At 39.7% G+C, this 21,226-nt stretch overlaps 1 protein-coding gene across 1 annotated transcript in view; it reads right to left on the reverse strand.

Moving 5' to 3' along the window:
• ZC4H2 (zinc finger C4H2-type containing) overlaps positions 1-20,679 on the reverse strand; it is a 42,643-nt gene extending 21,964 nt beyond the window's left edge. Inside the window, exons 1-2 of the mRNA XM_047844920.1 lie at positions 20,662-20,679; positions 7,943-8,019 (exon numbers count right to left, since the gene is read on the reverse strand). Of these exons, the coding sequence (XP_047700876.1) occupies positions 7,943-7,995 (53 nt within the window). The 5' untranslated portion in view covers positions 7,996-8,019; positions 20,662-20,679. The remainder of the gene's footprint in view (positions 1-7,942; positions 8,020-20,661) is intronic.
• Between the last annotated feature and the right edge of the window lie 547 nt (positions 20,680-21,226).

The raw sequence follows: 21,226 nt of genomic DNA on the forward strand, positions 1-21,226 counted from the left end.
AGTCACATCTTCAGGTTCCACTTCTAATTCCAGTTTTCTTGCTATTTGCACCACATCTGTAGTTAGTTCCTCCAATGAAGTTTTAAATCCTTTAAAGTCATCCATAAGGGTGCAATTATTTCTTCTAAACTCCTGTCACTTTTGATATTTTGATCACTTCCCATGAACCATGAGTGTTCTTAATGACATCTAGAGTGGTTAACCTTTTCCAGAAGGTTTTCAATTTGCTTTACCCAGATACATCAGAGGAATCACTATCTATGACAGCTATAGCCTTACAAAATGTATTTCTTAAAAAAAATTTTTTTTGACATTTATGTATTATTTTTGAGAGACAGAGACAGAGCATGAATGGGGGAGGGGCAGAGAGAGAGAGGGAGACACAGAATCTGAAGCAGGCTCCAGGCTCTATCAGCACAGAGCCCAACGTGGGGCTTGAACTCGCAAACTGTGAGATCATGACCTGAGCTGAAATTGGATGCTTAACTGACTGAGCCACTCAGGTGCCCCACAAAATGTGTTTCTTAAGGGTGAAATTACTCCTTGATCCATGGGCTACAGATGGATGCTGTGTTAGCAAGTACAGAAACAACATTAATCTAGTTGTTCATTTCTATCAGATCTCTTGGGTGACCAGGTGCATTGTCAGTGAGCAGTAATATTTTGAAAGGACTTTTTTTTCTCAACAGTAGCCTCAATGGTAGGCTTAAAATATTCAGTAAACCATACTGTAAACAGATGTGCTTTCATCCAGGCTTTGTTGTTCTGTTTATAGAGCATAAGCAGAGTGGCTTTAGGATAATTCTTAAGGGCACTAGGATTTTCAGAATGGTAAATGAGCCCTGGCTTCAACCTACATTAGCCCCTAACAAGAGAGTTAGCCTGTCCTTTGAAGCTTTGAAACTAGGAATTGACTTCTCCTCTCTAGCTATGAAAGTTCTAGATGGCATCTATTTCCAGTATAAGGCTGTTACATCAACATTGCAAATCTACTGTTTAGGGTAGCCACCCTCATTAATGATCTTAGTGACATTTCTGGATAACTTGCTGCAGCTTTTACATCAGCACTTATTGCTTCACCTTGTACTTCTGTGTTATGGAGAATGCTTCTTTCCTTAAACCTCATGAACCAACTTCTGCTAGTTTCAAACATTTCTTCTGCAGCTTACTCACTTCTCTCAGTCTTCAAATAATTAAAAGTTTTTGGGTCTTGCTTTGGATTAGGCTTTGGCTTAAGGGAATGTTGTGGCTTGTTTTATCTTCTATCCAGACCACTAAAACTTTCCCAATATAAGCAACAAAGCTGTTTTCCTTTCTTATTGCTCACGTGTTTATTGGAACAACACTTTCAACTTCCATCAGGAAATTTTCCTTTGCATTCACAACTTAGCTAACTGGCACAAGCCTAGCTTTTGGCCTGTCTCATCTTTTGACTTACCTTCCTCAATAAGCTTAATAATTTCTAGCTTTTGATTTAAAGTGAGAAATGTGTTTCTTTCAGTTGAACACTTAGAGATCATTGTAGGTGTATTAATTAGTCTAATGTCAATATTGATGTATCTCATTGTATAGGGAAGCTCAAGGATATGGGGAGAGATGGCAAAACATCTGGGCGGTGGAGAAGTCAGAATGGACACCATTTACTCATTAAGTCCACCATTTTATATGGCTGCAGTTCATGGCTCCCTGAAACAATTACAATAATACATCACAGATCACTGACCACAGATCACCATAAGACATATAATAATAGTGAAAATTTTGAAATGTTACAAGAATTACCAAAATATGACATGGGAACATGAAGTGAGCAAATGATGTGGGAATAATGGCACCCAAAATCTTGCTTGATGCAGGGGTGATACAAACCTTCAATTTGTAAAAAAAAATGCACTATCTGCAAAGCACAATAAAATGAGGTATACGTGTATATACTTCCAAAATGTGTTTTCCCTTTTTAAGTGGGGAAAGCTCAAAATGTGTTTTCCCTTTTTAAGTGGGGAAAGCTCATTGTGTATAGATACGTGTGCATGGGTGAGTATAATGTGTGTGCATGAATGGAATGGGCATGTCAAAGAGGTACTAGTATGCTCTGGTTCATCTAGTGGTGGCTGCATTCACTTTCTCTGCCTCATAACTTCTTTTATTCCCTTTTCCATCTCCCTTTTTTTTTTAATTTTTTTTTCAACGTTTATTTATTTTTGGGACAGAGAGAGACAGAGCATGAACGGGGGAGGGGCAGGGAGAGAGGGAGACACAGAATCGGAAACAGGCTCCAGGCTCTGAGCCATCAGCCCAGAGCCTGACGCGGGGCTCGAACTCCCGGACCGCGAGATCGTGACCTGGCTGAAGTCGGACGCTTAACCGACTGCGCCACCCAGGCGCCCCTCCATCTCCCTTTTTTGTTCTATTCTCCTCTTCCCCTTTCTACATATCTGTGTGCTCTTTCACCACCACTTGAAAGCCTAATGAATGGGTGAGCAAAATAGACCAGTGTGAGATTTGGGGCCTGTGATCTGGAGCACAGTGTTGCTGTGTGGTTGGGATTGTGAGGAAAGACAAGGCTGGTCAGAGTCACGAGTGAGAAATGGTCTGTGGTGGAAGAATCTATTCCTGAGGCATTTCCTATTTCAAATTCTGCTGTTGGTATACATGAACGCTGAGTATGAATGTACTTCTTTCTGGGCCTCCACCTGGGGAGTCTGTCTAGCTTCCAGCTTGTCTTAATCAGGTCTTTTGTTGATGTTGCTTGCCATCATCACTGCTACTTCAGCTTAGAAACAACATTATTGTTAGTTTTTAATCAAAATAGGCTGCTCTGCTCATACCTTCAAGGGATTTGAGAAGAGTAGTTGAAGAACTGCATAATGGTTAATCAGATTAGCAGCATTTTTTGAAATGCATATGCCATGTGAATAGGATATATTCTCTCCCTTTGTTAGCTGTATGACCATAGATATGTTACCTAACCTCTCCGAGCCTCAATATCCTTACTGTAAAATGGGGAAAATAATTCCTACCAGATTTCCATTAGAAAGATTGAATATTAAATGACCCAAGAGCTTTGAAATTAGGTGATCAACAGATATGCTACCTCCTTTCTCCAGTTCTTTCTACCCTTTCCTTTGTTCCCTCCTTCTCTTCATCTCCCATACATGTTTACCTGTCTATGTGTGAACATCAAATATTTGTAGTACTCTCCCCACTTTAAATTCTTAAACCAAGTGATGTAACCTTTGTATATTACTGTAAAGTTGTCAAAAGCAAGCTAATTTAAATGATTTGGGGGACAGACACACCTAGAATTATTATATCTTCTTGGTGGCTTGGCCCTTTCTTATTATGTAATATCCCACTCTGTTCCTGGGATTTGTCTTTACTCTGAAATCTGCTTTATCTGACATTAACACAGCCATGCCTGGTTTCTTTTAATTCAAGTTTCCATGGTATCTTTTCCCCTCCTTTTACTGTCAGCATATGTATATTATTATATCTGAAGTGCATTTTTTATAGATAGCATATGCTTGTATCATTTTTTAAATCCATTTTTAACTGGTGTGTTTAGACCACTTATATGCACATGATTATTGGTATGTTAAGCCGCAGCCTGCCATTTTATTTTGTGCTATCTGTTTGTTCTCTCTGGTTTTAGTTTTTGTTTTTTCTTCTTTGTCCTGCTTTCCTATGGGTGACTTGCACATTTTTTTAATGTTTATTTTTGAGAGCGAGAGAGAGAGAGAGTGCAAGCAGGGTAGGGGCAGAGAGAGGGAGATAGAGAATCTGAAGCAGGCTCCAGGCTCTGAACTGTCACCACAGAGAACAACATGGGATTTAAACCCACAAACTGCAAAACCATGACCTGAGCTGAAGTCAACAACGCAGGGCTTGAACCCATGAACTGTGAGACCATGACCTGAGCTGAAGTCAGCTGCTTAACCAACTGATTCACCCAGGAGCCCCTTGAACATTTTTTTTTTAATTCCATTTGATTTATCTATAATGTTTTTGAGTGCATCTCTTTGTATAGCTTTTTTAGTGTTTCCTCTCATTATTACAGTATGTATGCATAATTTATCTCAGTCATCTGATGTCATCATTGTTATCAGCTGAAGTGAAATATACAAACATCATCCCACTTTTACATCCCTTTACACTCCCCTATTTGTGACATGAATGTCTTAAACATTTCCTCTATGTACACGGAGAACTACATGAGACAGGGAGATAAATTTCAATCCAATCATCAAACATAATTCAGACAACTCAAGAGAAAAAAAAAAACTTTTCTTGTATTTACTCATGTTTTAGCTCACTGTGTTCTTCCTTGCAAGAGTCCTTTTACTGTTTATTTTGTGTTCACAGAACCTACTTTAGTCATTAGTCATTCTTATAAGGTAGACTTCCTACTGATAAATTCCCTGCTTCAATTCATTTTAGAATGTCTTACTTAATTAATCCTTTTATTCATGTAGGATATTATCACTGGACATAAGATTTTGGGTTTCATTCAGGATTTCTTTCAGGGTTCATGATTCTCTTCCTTCAGCACTTGGAAAATGTTGTACCAGTTCCTGCTAGGGTCTGGTCAATGTCTGATGAGAAATCTGTTGTCTTCTAATTTTTCCCCCTGAATGTATAGGTAAGGTGTTGTTTGTCTTTGGTTGCTTCCTAGACCTTTTCTTTGCCTTTTGCTTTCAGAAGGTTGATTATAATGTATCTTGGTGTGAATTTCTTCACATTTATCCTGATGGTGTTTGCTTAGCTTGATGATTCTGGAGGTTCAAGTCCTTTGCTCAATTTGGGAAGTTTTAGCCAGTATTTCTTCAAGTACTTTCATAGTCCTCATTTCTCCTCAATTCCTGAAATTCTGTTGACATAGATGTTAGATCTTTTTTATAGTCCCACAGGTCTGGAGGCTGTGCTTAAGTCTTTCTTTTATCTTATTTTTTTGGAATCTAATTTTCCTTTGTTTGGATTTTTATTCCTATAGTTTGATGTTTAAATTGTCTGATTTGTTCCTCTGTCTTCCCCATCTTGCTGTGGAGCCCATCCACTCAGTGTGTGTAAGTGTGTGTGTGTGTGTGTGTGTGTGTATTTGTATATATGTATACAATTTAAAGTGGATTTTAAAAAATGATCAAACCATGTGCTGTGTATTAAAAATGTACTTCAAATATAATGATATAGGTAGGATGAGAATAAAAAGAAATGATAACATGGAAACTTGAATTAAAAGAATCCAGGAGTGACTATGTTAATATCAGATAAAGCAGATTTCAGAGCAAAGGAACAGAGTAGGATATTACATAATAAGAGAGGTGAGGCCACCAAGAAAATATAACAATTCTAGACATGTATGCCCCCAATATGTATGTATGTATGTGGTATGTGTGCATGTGTGTGTGTGTGTATATATATGTGTGTGTGTGTGTGTACACATACATAATAATTTTCAGTTCATAAATTTCTGTTTAGTTCTCCTTTATGTTTTATATATCCTTGCTGAGACTTTCTATCTATATGCTGAGATATTCAATTTCATCATTTAAGTGTGGTGCAATCGCTTAGTGTATCATTTTTATGATAGCTGCTTTAAAATTCTTGTTGGTTGGGGCGCCTGGGTGGCGCAGTCGGTTAAGCGTCCGACTTCAGCCAGGTCACCATCTCGCGGTCTGTGAGTTCGAGCCCCGCGTCAGGCTCTGGGCTGATGGCTCAGAGCCTGGAGCCTGTTTCCGATTCTGTGTCTCCCTCTCTCTCTGCCCCTCCCCCGTTCATGCTCTGTCTCTCTCTGTCCCAAAAATAAATAAACGTTGAAAAAAAATTAAAAAAAAATAAAATCCTTGTTGGGATGAGCACTGGGTATTGTATGGAAGCCAATTTGACAACAAATTATATTTAAAAAAATCCTTGCAAGATAATTCTAACATCTGTGTCATCTCAATGTTGGCATGTGTTTACTTTCTCTTGTCATTTAAGTTGATAATCTTGGTATGGCAAGTGATTTATCTAAAAATTAAATTTGGACAATAGATCTCTTTTAAATCTTTTGGTTTTTGCAGACCTGACATGTGTTTTGTTTTGTTTTGTTTTGTAGGAAGTGATCAGTATAAGTCCAGGTTCTCCACTGGGCCCCTGGTTGACTGCCAGGTTTGCAAGGGGCTCCTTGCTACTGCTGGTTGCTGGTGAGACTTCAGCCCTTTCTGTAGGCCTCTGATGTACCCATCCCAGCTAGTGGTAGGAATGCCTGGTTTATACTGGTAAGGGCAGAGGTTCCCCATGTATTCTCCACTGGTAGGAGTTACTTCCCTTGCTCTCAATTGTACCTTCTTTTGGAGTTGGGCAGAGGTTTCTTTAAAGTCCATTAAGAGTAAAAGTCTAGGTCTCCCACTTTCAGGCCTAAGCTTCTTATTACCTGTTATTAGCTTATTAGCTTATTGTTATTATGATAGCTGGCCTTCTGACACACCAAAGTATCTCACTCCCTATCTTCTTATAATTTTTCAGAAAAATATTGCAACATAACGCCCCTCTCCAGCCTTTCCCATGGACCCTCCATGGGATACAGTGGGAAAACTAGAGCCTCTGCATACAAATTGACTGGGTTCCTATAAAAATCTGGCATTTTCAAGCTGTTTGGCTCTGGGAAAGCTACTTAAATGTTCCGAGCTTCCATTTTCCCAGTTGTAAAAGAGATGTAGGAAGCTCTCCGGACTCTTGCTGAAATAAGCAATAGTGGGTCAGTGAGCTTGGCACACCAGGTGCTCAATAAATAATAGTTCCCTTCCCTTTAAACCCCTGTGGAAGAGATGCAGACCATCCAAAGGAGAAAAAAAGCTCAAATGCTTCCCTACACTGCCTATATGTGTGAGTCTCACCTAAGGCATTCACTCCAAGGATTAAATCTTTTGGTCCAAAGTCTTATTTCTTAAAGAGACATACTTGCTATCCACTCTCCCCCACTCCTGCTTTTCCCCAGGTTCTGTGAAAACACTCAAGGGAGACTGCCCAACCCAGGCCAAGCTGGAGTGGGCGAAGGGGTGTGGTCTGGCAAAGCATAGTAGGTGCAGGAAAGCCCAAGAAGTCCACTTGCCAGATGATACTGTGTTCTGAGCAAGGACAACATCATTGCCTTGCTAATGCTGCTCCTGGAGGGAAAGGGTCAGGACACAGGCAACTCCAACTTTGCTTGCCTACCTTACACCTCTGGAGTCTTAGAACTGCAGTTGAGCTCCCACTTTCTGGCACAGCCACCACTTCCCCAGTCTCCATTGATCCCATCCTCCTTATGGAGCACCGGGTAGGAGAGGAAGAAGATGGTGAGTGTGTGAATGCAAAAATGACACACTCTGGAGTGCTTGAGTGCTTGCCATCCTCCCAGTCCCAGCCTGCTGGATACCGCTGCACCCCCAACTCTCAGTCCCTGGCAGCCACCACCAGCCCCAATGCACTGGACTTTGTTCTCAAAAGGCTAGCCTGAGTTCCAGGTCCTGAAGTTGATCAGAAGACTGAAAACAAAACAAAACAAAACAAACAAACAAACAAACATCTTGACTATTAAAAAGCAAGGAGCCAAATACACCCTGGAGCCAACAAACACTAAAAAAATAATGGATTTAAGAATGCTGTCCCCCAACTCCCATCCCAAGATGAAAAACGCTGTCTTGGAACCAACAACCCCCCCAACCCCCCTGTGTCTCCATCTGGCTTTTCTAGGACAATGGCAAGAGAGACGTCTCAGTTGGTCATTCTCTCTGCTAGTCTCAGTTCCGACACTTTCCAGCCTCCCTGCCATCCTTGAATTCCGTGCGTGGGTTCCTTTCCAGCCCCTCTCCACAAGTAGCTTAACAATAGATACTTTCCCTAGGTAACTCAGCTCCCTCCCGCAGCGGGGGATTTTGGGGGCTTCGAGGGGGTCTGGGAGGCGCTGCAACGTTCCACTTACCTGATCTCTTTAATGCTTTCCAATTTGCACATGATTTCTTGTTCATCTGCCATGCTTTTCACTCTCAATTTCTCGTCCTGAGAAATGTACAAACACACAAGTCCAGCGATACAATAGACACAACGTAACCACCTCCTCCGGGCAGGGGATCTGAGCCTGTGCGGTAGGGATTCTGAGCAGGCCTGGGAGCTGTAGTTCTTAGCTCCAAGAGAAGCCAGGCAGCGCAAGGACCAGCGACACTACAACTCCCAGAAGGTCTAGCGAGACATGCCTATTTCGCTTCCTGCAGCCACATTTTAAATCAATTTGTCACAGATAATTATGTCAAAGGTTATGAGGTATTCTAGTGAACGGGGATGTTCCTCTAGCCCCTGCGGAAAAAATGGGAAAAAAGTACACCGGAAGGCAACTGGAGAGATAAAAGACGTACTCACTCACACCCCTCCAGGGGCCCTTACGCCCCAAAAGGTAACCAGGAGTCAGTCGCTAATTAGTGGGCGCTTTGGGGCTGGAGAGAAACCCTGCAGAATTCTCTTTTGGGATGTTGAGTGTTCGGGTGGCAGCTAGGGGAATTAGTGGTTTTGGCATTCAGATGGAGATGCGGGAGGGCGGGGTTGGAGAAGAGGCAGGGGAGGAGGGAGTAGCTGCTAAAGCTGGGGGAGTGACCTAGTTCCTTCCAGCCTTCAATCCATTCTGAGCTCAGATTGTGCCAGTCAATGAAGGAGGCAAAAATGAATAAAAACAGGTCCTTGGCTTTGAGGAGCAGGAGAGCCTGTAAGGTGACCCATTAATTACAGTGCAGTGTTCCATCATAATACAGGAATGGATAAGGTGTAACCTGAGCAGAAAAGATGTAAATAGGTCTCAAAAGGTGACGGAGAATTTGCCAGACCATTGGGGAAGATAGACTTTCCAGGAGAAGGCACAACACATATATAAAGGAAAGGACAAGTGGACCACGGTGTCTGAAGTATAAGGTTCATATATGGGCTGTGGAGATGGGAAAGAGAAGTGGGAAAAGTATGTAGAAAGCTGGGTTGGAGCCAGAATATGAAAGACCTTGAATGTCACACTAAAAAGTTTAGACTTAATCATATAGGCACACATTTATTCAATTTACATTTATTAAGTGCTTACTATGTGCCAAATAATACCAAATTATTTTATGTTTCAAAGCATGGGAGTGATAAGATTGGAGGGATATCTTAGGGAGGTAACTCTAGAGGCCAAGTGGAAAATGATTTGGAGGAGATGAGAGCTTGTAAGAAATAGTTACTTCCAAAGCACAGACTGGGCCAGAGAGCTGGACTTTACAAAAAGAAGACTTTGGCTCTCTCCCAACTAAAGGTGAATCAGTGTCTCTCTGAATGAGCTTTCCCTTTCTTTTTCTGGGCCTCAGTTTCCTTATTTGAAAAATGAACTTATTTAGCCCCACTTCAAAGGCTTGTTATAAGTATTCAGTGAGATCATCCCAATGGTACTGAATACAGGGCTTGGTAATTTTTAGGTGCTAGAGAAAAGTTAGTAGAATATATATCTCAGGACATTGTGGATGTCCACATTGATTTTTTAGAGGTTCTATAAGGAAAAACGAAGCCCCTCTCTTCTTTGGATCCCAGAAATACCTTTCACAACCAGGAAATTTTCCATGGTGTCTAGCCCAATACTTTCTTGATGGTCTTTAAGATCCCTGTCATATAGTTCCACTAGTAAGCATTTGAAGACTATTGAGTTAACTTGTCACAAAGACTATGGGTCTGAGCTACCCTACCATAGAGTCCAGAGGCAAGAATTGGGCCAAGCTGTGTCCTGTAAGAGGAGGGCAAAGGGTACAAGTCTGTGTAAGTGCCTGGCACATATCAGCTACTGTGCTGAAAGCTGCATGTACAGTCCCTCATTTCATCCTCACAACCACTATGAAGGTGGTAAGTAGGTTCATCTCCTTTTACCAGGAAAAGAACAGACTCATATAGGGAAAGTGGCTTGGCCCAGTGGCCCAAGGCCAGCAACTCTTAGCTTCTGTGAGTTTATCTTGGCTTCTTGACCTCTTCAATAACAGGTATCTCGCCTGCTCTTTACTGAGTTGTAAGAAACCAGGGTAGTTAGGAGAGGAAGGAAAATGTTATAGATAAACAAAGGGAAATAGAAATTATAGCCTTCTGCCCCTTTTCCTGAAGCAGTACTTAAAACAATATTCAAGCCAAACTGGTAGTCTTCTTCTTTTTTTTTTTTTTTTTAAATTTTTTTTCAACGTTTATTCATTTTTGGGACAGAGAGAGACAGAGCATGAACGGGGGAGGAGCAGAGAGAGAGGGAGACACAGAATCGGAAACAGGCCCCAGGCTCTGAGCCATCAGCCCAGAGCCCGACGCGGGGCTTGAACTCACGGACCGCGAGATCGTGACCTGGCTGAAGTCGGACGCTTAACCGACTGCGCTACCCAGGCGCCCCCTGGTAGTCTTCTTATAGTAAGTGTTCAATAACTCTCAATTGGTTAGAAGTTTGTAATGGATGAGAGAATATTTAGGAGCTGTGCTAGCAGTGAGTTCTAATGCATTATTTTATTAGAAAAGCTGATTGCTTTGAAGCGGTGGGAAAAAAATCTTAGTCCTATCAGGACCAGCATTGTCCTCATTGCTATGAAACAGGTAAGGAGGGCAAGGAATGTTGGGGTGAATACCATTAAAACACAAGGAATTAGTAAAGAAGAAGCCAGCCAGTTGCTTGTGGGCATGATACTTTCATGAAATAGATCAAGATTTAAAGAGTAGAGGCCAAACTGTTTGAATTTGTGTATCTTTCCCTGTATTTCAATAGTGAACTGAACACTAAGAGAGGAGGCAGAGATGCAATTGCCTTTCAAAATGTGCTGCAAAGTACTTATTAAATTTCTCAAACCATGTTTCTTAATTAGCATTCCTAAGAGAAAAATTAGCCAAAGTTCTTGGGTCACTCAGCTAAAAACTATTTATTGTGTACCTATTATGTCAGGCACTATGTTCTGCAGCAGAGATCCCATAGTAGATAAAATAAGCTCTGCCCTCAGCAAGCTTGCAGTTTATTTGACCAGTTACATTACAAAGATCATACACAAATATATAGCTATACCCAGCAATTAAGGATTGGAAGAAGTCTGGGTTCTGTGAATACACATAACAGGAAAGTAAACTTAGTCCTGGGCAGAGGGCAAGGTTATAGTCAAAGAAAACCTTCCCAAAGGAAACTAAGCAGAAAAGGAGGGAAGGAACAGGAGGCATCAAGGATTAATTCATGTAATCAGCCTTCAAATATTTCTTGGGCACCTACTATATGCTAGACACTCTTCTAGGTACTGGGGATATAGTGCTTTGAATGTATTAATTCAGATTAATTTTTGCAACAACTCAAAGAAGTATTTCTGTTATTATCCCCATTTTATAGAAAAGGAAGCTAGAAGGCATAGAGAAGTTAGATAATTTTACCAGAGTCACTCAACTAATAAGTGGCAGAACTGAGATCCAAATTTAGATTGTCTGTCTCTGGAGGCCATGCCCCTAACCACTATGTTCTGTTACTTTCCTAAGATTCCTGGCCCCATGAAATTTGCGTTATAGTAAGAGGAGCCAGACAATAATCATGGAAAAGAAAAAAACAAATAAATATGATAATTTTAGGTGAAGATAAAGCCAATAAACAAACTAAAAGAGGGTAATAGAATTACAGTAGTGGTAGAAGGGAGGATATTTTAGATAGGGTGGCCAGGGAAGTCTCTACATTGGAGTAGAGACCTGAAAAGGAATCAGTCATGCAATGATTTGGAGAAAGAGTATTCCAGGAAGAGGGAACAGCCAGTGTAATGGTCCTGAGGCAGAAACATTCTTGATCTATGAAAGAAAGTAGGTAGGATTCTGGCTGATTGAGGGGAACAGTAGTAGATTGAGGAGATGGGCAGAGACAATATCTTGTAAACCCTGGTGAGAAATTTGGATTTTATTCTAATTACAATGGCATCCATTGAGGGTTTAAAGTAATGGAGTAACATGATCTAGTTTTTTTAAATAAAAATTTTAATGTTTATTTATTTTTGAGAGAGAGAGAGAGAGAGAGAGAGAGAGAGACAAAGTGCGAGCAGGGGAGGGGCACAGAGAGAGGGAGACATAATCTGAAGCAGGTTCCAGGTTCTGAGCTGTCAGCACAAAGCCTGATACAGGGCTTGAGCCCATGAACCATGAGATCATGACCTGAGCCAGTTGGACTCTTAACTGACCTAGCCACCCTGGCACCATGATCTAATTTTTAAAGATCACTCTGACTGCTATGAGAATAACAGATTGTACTGGGTCAAGAGTAGAAGCAGGAAGCTAGTGAAGGGCTATTGCGGTTATCCAGGAAATAGATGATGGTGGCTTGGATTGGGTTAGTAACAGTGGATATGAAGAAAAACAGACTGACTGGAAACATATTATTGGATCCAGAACTGGTATTATTTGCTCACTGGTTGGATAAAGAAGTATGGAGGAAAAGATAGGGCATCTAAAATGACTCCTGGAGTTTTAGACTGGATGATAGGGTAGTGCCAAGAACGGAAGAGAACTATAGGGTGTTAGTTAGAAGGGCTCCTACATGTGGCATATGGAAAATCTGAAGATCAGAAATGGTAATTCACCTGCCTGTGGTCAACCAGTAACTTGGGAGCAGAGATAAGCAGTCCCATTTTCACAGTCTTCCAGAAATTTTTATATTCTTCATCTCTTCAATAAATCTGGCCTAATAATTCTTATAATGTGTGTGGGGTTAGAAATTGAAGACTTATTCAAGATTCCCTTAGGAGATGGGAACTGTGGGTGATTAGCATATAATTTGCATCTGCCTACATGGATTATGCTAGGTATTTTCAGGCCATGTTTCATCTGAGATTCTTGCTATTTTTTTTTTTATTTTTTTAACTAAAAAGTTTTTTTTTAGTTTTTTAACTAAAAAGTTTAGTTTATTCATTTTTGAGAGAGAGAGAGTGAGCGAGCAAGCACAAATGGGGGAACAGCAGAGAGAGAGAGACGGAGACGCAGAATATGAAGCAGGCTCCAAGCTCCAAGCTGTCAGCACAGAGCCAGATGCAGAGCTTGAACCCATGAACCGGGAGATCATGACCTAAGATGAAGTCGGACCGTTAACCAACTGAGCCACCCAGGCGCCCTGATTCTTGCTATTTTTGATGGCTTTGTGTCATTAAACTATCTTGCTCCTCTACCCTTTCTCACCTACCCAATGTCACTGACCTAAATCCCCCAAATGAAAGTGCAGGGTATAAAGAAATGTTGTCAGAGTAGGGAAGGCCCACTCCAAATCTATAAACCATATTGTGAAAAAACCCTATTATAAAAGTAGCCTAGTGTACATCTACTGAATTTGCTTAGTAAACATTCATCAGCTTCCTCCAGAACTCAAGGGAGAAGGTACATTGACTGCTGAGTCTACGACTTTGGATTCAAAGTCCTTTCCCCTACTAGGTCTCAGTCTTCACATCTGTAAAATGATAAGATGGCACTAATATACCCAGGAACTTAAAAGAAAATATCTAACAGAGGATAGATGCTTAAAAGCCCCATTTTCTAAGCCCAACAAGATGTGAACCTAGGGCCCTCTCTTGTTTATTTCCCTGTGTTATCCATCCCGCCAACTCCCAGTAGATGTGAGTCATTTAAGCCATCTGCCCTTGCTCTTTCCTGTTTATCCTGTTCTAAAAGATGCAGTCATTCTCTCATTTCCTTGAACTTTCTTCTTATGTACTTGTTCGCACAGCATGTGCATTCTGACCAGGAGAGGCAAAAAATCATGTGAACAATTGCTTTTGTTGTATTTATTTTTGTAATGTATGCAGGTTTTCTAAATCTGTATGGATCAGCTTCCATGAAGAGGCAGGCTAAGGAAGCAGGGGAGCTTTGTTGAGGGACTGGCTGCACCACTTACCATCCAAGCCCTTTCTGAGTCTCAGTTTCCTCATTTGTAAAATATCATCACACTAGATGAGGAATTCCAGGGCCTGCTCTAGTACTGATGTTCTGAGATTCTATTTTCTACCACATATACTTTTAAAAATTCATCAATTTAACTGGGAATATTTGCCACCAATTCTTTCCTCATTAGTTTCTCATTTACTCAGAACCACACAAATGAGAGAAGGAGGCAGGAGACCTGGCTTCTCTGCCCAGCTTTGCCATTGACTCTCGGTGTGACCTATGCAGGTCTGTTTCCTTCTCTGTGCTTCCATTCCAACATTTTTAACACAAAGGGGTTAGACCTTGTGTCTGGTATTCTAGGTCAGTTACTCTGGGATTCTACAATGTTATAATTGAGTATCTTTAAGGATTAATAGGTAGACAAAAAGAACTGGATAACTATATTTGTAACTTTTCTGACTCCTTAGATATCCCCCTGAACACATAAACTGATAATGGTCAGGACTTTCCAAGATGTGTGTTCACCTGTGTGTTAATATAATTGCTATTCTACTAAATGCTTTCATCTGTATGTTTCATTTTTGCTGGAACCTGTTCCAGTGTTCATTTAGCTTCTATGGTAGCATAACAGAAGGCTTGTTGCTGGGCTCTATCTGTTTGTTGTTGCTTCCCAGAGAGATGGTCAGAGCCATGTTCTCAGAGTGATATACTGCAATGGCCTTCCTTGCCTTGGCTTTCAAGCCACAGCACTGCTTTTACTGCTTTTTTCTTTGAGTGCATTTCTCCTCCTTTGCTTCTTTTCTTCCTCCTTACTTCAAAATAGAAGCTATCCCCAAGGTATTGACATCAAATTTCTTTTTTTTTCTTCTGCTTTCTCCATCAGAGAACTGATAACACCCCTCCCACTTCCTTCAATTCTTACCTCTTTGAGGAAGACCAAACTGTATGTCTAGCTCAAATGACCTTCAGGCTCTCATTACTAAGTGTCTGCTTTATATCTCAAGGACCAAGTATGGAGCTGGGCTTGTAGAAGGGCTGAATCACATTTTTCCCAGTTTGGGGCACCTTGCAAGCACCCATAGGCTCCTCCTCCTCCTCATACAGATGTTTAAGGATTAAATGAAAAAAGATAAGGTATGAAAAAGCACCCTGTACAATGATTGAAATATAGTAGGCATTCAGTACCTGTTAATACCTTTTACTGTCCTCTCCACTTCTCCAAATTCTCAGAGTTGCTTTGTTTCCCCAAATTTGGAGAGAATTTAGTGAACAGAAATAGGAGCAGAGCATAAAAAATGATAAATAGTTTTTCTTAATTTATGCATAAGAAAACAATGATAGAGGTTTATTTAGAGATCTCAAAATGGACAGGGCAGCATATGATGTGAAGGTTAGAGTTATTTTCTCCCCCTTAATATAGGGCCAAAAAAAACCACCACCTTTAATTATAGTAGAGTCTCAGAAGGATGATAACTTGTAAAGCCACCATGACAAGAAAAACAACCCCAAAGGAAAATATGGACAGATTTAACTATATAAAGATTGAAGCTATATAATGCAAAGTGATATGCATAAAATACAAATAAAAACAGACTAGGAAAATAAAAATAACTCCTAATTCTTAGTGTTACCTCACCCAGGGGTTGGTTGCATTATGAACAGCAGACCAAATCTTAAGTGAAAGGAATGAATCTCAATAAATGAAACCTCAGGCATCTTTAAGTGAATAGTTTGGGAGATAAGTGAAAAGACAAATATCTTTTCCTGAGTTTTCAAAATCCCCCTGCATAGACCCCATATAATTGCCCAACCTGACTGCCCCATTTATCCTTTCCTTTCTTAGCCCAGTAGTAGTATGCACGGTGGTGAGTCACCCAGACTCTGCAGTTAGGCTGCATGTCTGTGCTCCAATATGTTTAGCTGTTTGACTTATGGACAAATCACTTAGTTTATCTGAATTTTGTTCTTCTCATCTGGTATGATGGTCATTATAACTACCTTTCAGAGTTGCAATGAGAATTAACTTGAGTTAATATTTGGAACTGGCTTAAAACCAGTAAGCAATATAGAAATATTTGCTATTATATTAAGATGGATATTTTTCAATGAACTTTTCACCTTTTTATTTACCACCATTGACAACCTAGCTCCCCCACCAGTCAGGTTCCCATTATCCTCCAAATACTAAGTATTGAAAGGAAGAATTGTGCCTATCTGCTTAGGAATGAAAATGCCAAATAAGTACATTAATGATGTGGTCACCAATCTGTCATAAAATTGAAGATACAAAATATTTAAATTTCTGAGATTATTTTAAAATATGGAAATTATAGGGGCACCTGGGTGACTCAGTCAGTTAACCATCTGACTCTTGATTTTGGCTCAGGTCATGACCTCACAATTTGTGAAATTGAGCCCTGCAATGGGCTCTGTGCTGACAGTATGGAGCCTGCTTGGGATTTTCTCTCTCCCTCTCCCTCTCCCTGCCTCTCCCTCTCTCCCTCTCTTTTTCTCTCAAAACTAAATAAGCTTTTAAAAAAAGTAGGGCAATTTTGTTCCTGGTCTTATAAAATGGCCATTAAGATACTATACACATTGATTATATGATCTGCTATTTGGTATTGATCTATTATTTGGTATTAACCAAGTAATGTTAGATAAACCCTACACATAGCACATTGGCACACAAAAATGCATCTCAACTTTATCATAAATCAGATTAAAAATCAATATTCTAACTCTATGGAAGACTAATTAATATGGTTTGCTTTCTTTAAATTTAGACAAAATTTCTGGAGAATGATTTGGATGATTTGGGTTTCGTAGGGGGGAAAGGTATTCAAGGATGGAACAAAATAATTCAAGAAACACTTTTTTTCTTGATCCAACATTTCACTTCAACAAATGTTTATTGAATAACCTCTCCATTTTGGGTGTTATTCTAAGGGCTGGAGGTCTAGAGAAATAAGGCAGTTCCTACTTTCAGGAAGTTCATAGCCTAATTTGAGATGGGCTGGTAAACAAACAATGGTAATACATTGTTATTTGTGTTATAAGGGAGAACTTGATAGTATGCTCTGGGTTCATATAGAAAGGACTAAGGAACTCCAAATGGGAGAATCACGAGGGTTTTCCCAGACAAGTATTATCAGAGCTGGGTCTTTTTCAGGCACCAGTAGAAAGCTTGAATCAATATCCCTCTGGCAGGCAAAGACATGCATGTTCCTAGAACCCATACCCCTCTAAACCAGCACATCTTTTTTTTTTTCCAACATTTATTTTTGAGACAGAGAGAGACAGAGCATGAACGGGGGAGGGGCAGAGAGAGAGGGAGACACAGAATCGGAAACAGGCTCCAGGCTCTGAGCCATCAGCCCAGAGCCTGATGCGGGGCTCGAACTCACGGACCGCGAGATCGTGACCTGGCTGAAGTCGGACGCTTAACCGACTGCGCCACCCAGGCGCCCCTAAACCAGCACATCTTGAATAAAGAATGACTCAACATTTCTACCCCTCTTGATCCTTGTATTCCCTTGGTTTATTTAACACACAAAGGCTTCTTTAATCATCAAGACAGCATGGTATTGGCACAAAAACAGACACATAGACCAATGGAATAGAATAGAGACTCCAGAATTGGACCCACAAATGTATGGCCAACTAATCTTCGACAAAGGAGGAAAGAGTATCCAGTGGAACAAAGACACTCTCTTTAACCAATGGTGCTCAGAAAACTGGACAGCAACATGCAGACAAATGAAACTAGACCGCTTTCTTACACTATACCCCAAAATAAACTCAAAATAGATGTAGGACCTGAATGTGAGACAGGAAGCCATCAAAACCCTAGAGGAAAAAGGAAAAAATCTCTCTGACCTCAGCTGCAGTAATTTCTTACTTGACACATCTCCAAAGGCAAGGGAATTAAAAGCAAAAATGAACTATTGGGATCTCACGAAGACAAAAAGCTTCTGAACTTCAAAGGAAAAAATCAACAAAACTAAAAGGCAACTGACAGAATGGGAAAAGATATTTGCAAATGGCATATCAGATAAAGGGCTAGTATCCAAAATCTACAAAGAACTCACCATACTCCACACCCAAAAAAACAAATAATCCAATTTGACAATAAATTTCATATTAAAGAAAAATACACAAAGGCTAGTGAATATTAGTTCTCCAAAAGCCTCTCAGAAATCAGCTAGATCAATGGTTTTCAAATTGGGTTTGAGAGAGCCCTAAAATTTAGAGTAAAGGGGAACCACTTCACTCCTGGTTAAACTAGAGCTCAGCTAGTATTGTTTTCATTTTGGGGGTTTCATGAAAGAGATTTTTCAACATAGTGCTCTGTTGCTTAAAAATTACTGGATTTTGAAAAACAGTCATTTAGTCCTATTTGTCCTTATTTTAAACATAGGGAAACTGAGGATCAGAGTAAGCAGGACCTGGCTGAAGACCAAAGAAATGCAACAAGTAAAAAGTGCTATTAAGATAAACATGCTTATCTTTAACTTGCCAAAAACAGCTTTGCCAAAGGGCCTTTTTAGACTATAAATCCTCCAGTCCCAAGCTACAAGCCCTGCCTAGTGTGGCCCTGTTAGGAGTGGAGGGTCAGGTAAGGCTGAAAGGGCCCAGAAACCAGGACCAAGAATTCTCCCCATTCACCTGGTACCACATATTCACAAAGGTGTTAGATGGGTGTTTGGGGAAGACTCAGGCCCTACATAAAAAACTGGACTTGTAACATTAACTGACAAGCCACAGACCAGAGAGCTCGTTGGAATGTGACATGAATTAACAGGAGTATCCCAAAAGGCAGGAGATGCAGAGCAAGAAGTCTCCAACAGAGTGCATATTTGGAAGATCCCAGAAGACAGCTACCTCCAGGATGGTGTGTCCATAGAGACAAGAGCTCCAGCCACCAGATTCCAGTTAGCTCTGATATGGAAGCAATGGAGGAAGGTAGATACAGACATTTCTGTGAGATAAAAGCAAGTCTCTGTTGTAGAGGGATTGGTGACCTGGACAGCAAATTAAGCATAAAGAACAAGACAAGAGCCTAATGATGAACACTGGGACAAAATACTGATTCTTTCCAAATTGATTCATAAGTTTAATGTAGTTGATACCAAACTACAGAAAAAAAAATTGGGTAGAGACAAGATAATTCTAAAATTGGAATGGGAAAGCAAAGGAACAGGAATAGCTAAAAGTAATTTTGAAAGAGAATACTAAAGTGAAATAAATCACTTTAACCTCTTTCAATATTTATTAGATAGCTACAGTAATTAACACTGATTGGTGGAGGGATAAACATAGAAATCAATAGAATAGAATAGAATAGAATAGAATAGAATAGAATAGAAAGCCTAGAAATAGACCCAAACAAATATACCAAACTTATTTTTGGCAAAAGTACAAAAGCATTTCAGTGGAAGAAGAATGGTCTTTTCCATAAATGATGCTGGACTAAGTGGATATCTGTTGGAAAAAAAAAATAATCTTGACCTAAGCCTCACATCTTATGCAAAAATTAACTCAAAATTGATGATGGACTTAAATGTAAAATGTAAAACTAGAAAATTTTACGAAAGGAAAACAGGAGAAAATCCTTGGAATCTAGGGCCAGGCAAATAATTCTTAGATTTACAACAAAAGCATAATCCATAAAAGGAGAAACTGATAAATTGGACTTTATCAGGATTTAAAACTTCTGTTGAATGAAGATTAAAAAACAAGCTATAAACTGTAAGAAAATATTTGAAAGCCACATAGTCAACAAAGAACTAGCATCTAGAATATATAAAGAACCCTCAAAATTTAACAGAAAAAAAACCACCCAATCTGATTAGAAAATGGGCAAAAGATATGAAGGAACATGTTATAGAAGAGGATATACAGATGGCAATTAAGTACACAAAAAGATATTCAACATCATTAGCCACTTGGGAAGTACAAATTAAGACCACAATAAGATATTGCTACCTACTGATCATAAAGTCTAACATAAAAAAAAAATTGTGATAACACCAAATGCTGGCAAGGATTCAGAGAAACTGGATCATGTTGGTAAGCATGTAAAATGGTATGGCCACTCTGGCAAACAGTTTGTAAGTTTCTTTTTAAAAAAGGAAACATGTAACTATCGTACAACCCAGTAAATGCACTCTTAGGCATTAATCTTACAAAAAATAAAACTTATGTTTATACCAAATCCATATATTTATAGCCATTTTATTTTTAATAGCCAAGAACTGGAAATAAACCAGATGTTTTCAATACATGAATGTTTGAACAAGCTGTGGCACATTCATATCATGGAGTACTACTCAGCAATGAAAACATAATTATGCTTAATGAAAGCCAATCTCCAAAAGTTACTATATGATTATGTAACATTCTTGAAATTATAAAACTGTGTAAGTAGAGAACAAATTAATGGCTGTCAAGGTTTAGAAAGAGGATGGTGGTAAGAGGGAAGTAGGTGTAGCTATAAAAGAGCAATGTGAGGGAGGCTTGCAGTGGTGAAAATGTTCTGTATCTTGACTGTATCATTGTCAATATTCTCTTTGGGATATTTTACTATATTTTTTGCAAGAATTACCATTGGGGAAACACAGTAAAGGGTGCACAGGATCTATCTGTATTATTTTGGCAACAGCATATGAATCTACAATTTTCTGAAAACAAAAATCAATAAAACTTTTGTTTATCTTGATTACTGTTTTTTTGGGGGGGATCCCCTTAAAATTCTTCCCAAGGCAAATACCTCACTCATCTTACCTTAGTGCCAGACTTTCTCCTTCTCTTCTGTATCTCAGGGCCTAGCATAGACCAGGCCTTCAAAGGATTCACACTCTACAGATGAGGAGTGGATATCTCCCTTCAGATAAGTCATTCCCAATCATGCTACCTTCACAGGAAAAAAAAAACAGCATTCCTTGTAACCTTCTGTCCATGTTTATTTCTTTTCCCTTTGGCATAAAGATCAACTTTCAACATTGTTGAGGCAATCTGGATTTAGTTTATGAGCCCAAACATACCAGTGATCTTCCACTTTTTCCAGAGGTGTTATAGGGCACAGACTTCAGTGAAAAGGAGCCTAGACCAGGTGTCTAAAGCCTTAGCATCTAATGCAAGATCAGCAACTCATTGACTTCAGGACATTTGACAAGTCACATTACCGCTTGGAGCCTCAGTTTCCTCATGTACCAAATGGGAATAGTAATGCTTTCCTGTCAAAAAAGATTTGTAACCTGGAAAATACAGTGTATCTGAAAGACGTATAAAGATACATTTTTCACCTCCCTATCTTCATAAACTGAATAGAAATAAGAAAGGGTGGGGA

Source organism: Prionailurus viverrinus, chromosome X (genome assembly GCF_022837055.1).
Source record: "Prionailurus viverrinus isolate Anna chromosome X, UM_Priviv_1.0, whole genome shotgun sequence".
Classification (NCBI taxonomy): Eukaryota; Metazoa; Chordata; class Mammalia; order Carnivora; family Felidae; genus Prionailurus; species Prionailurus viverrinus.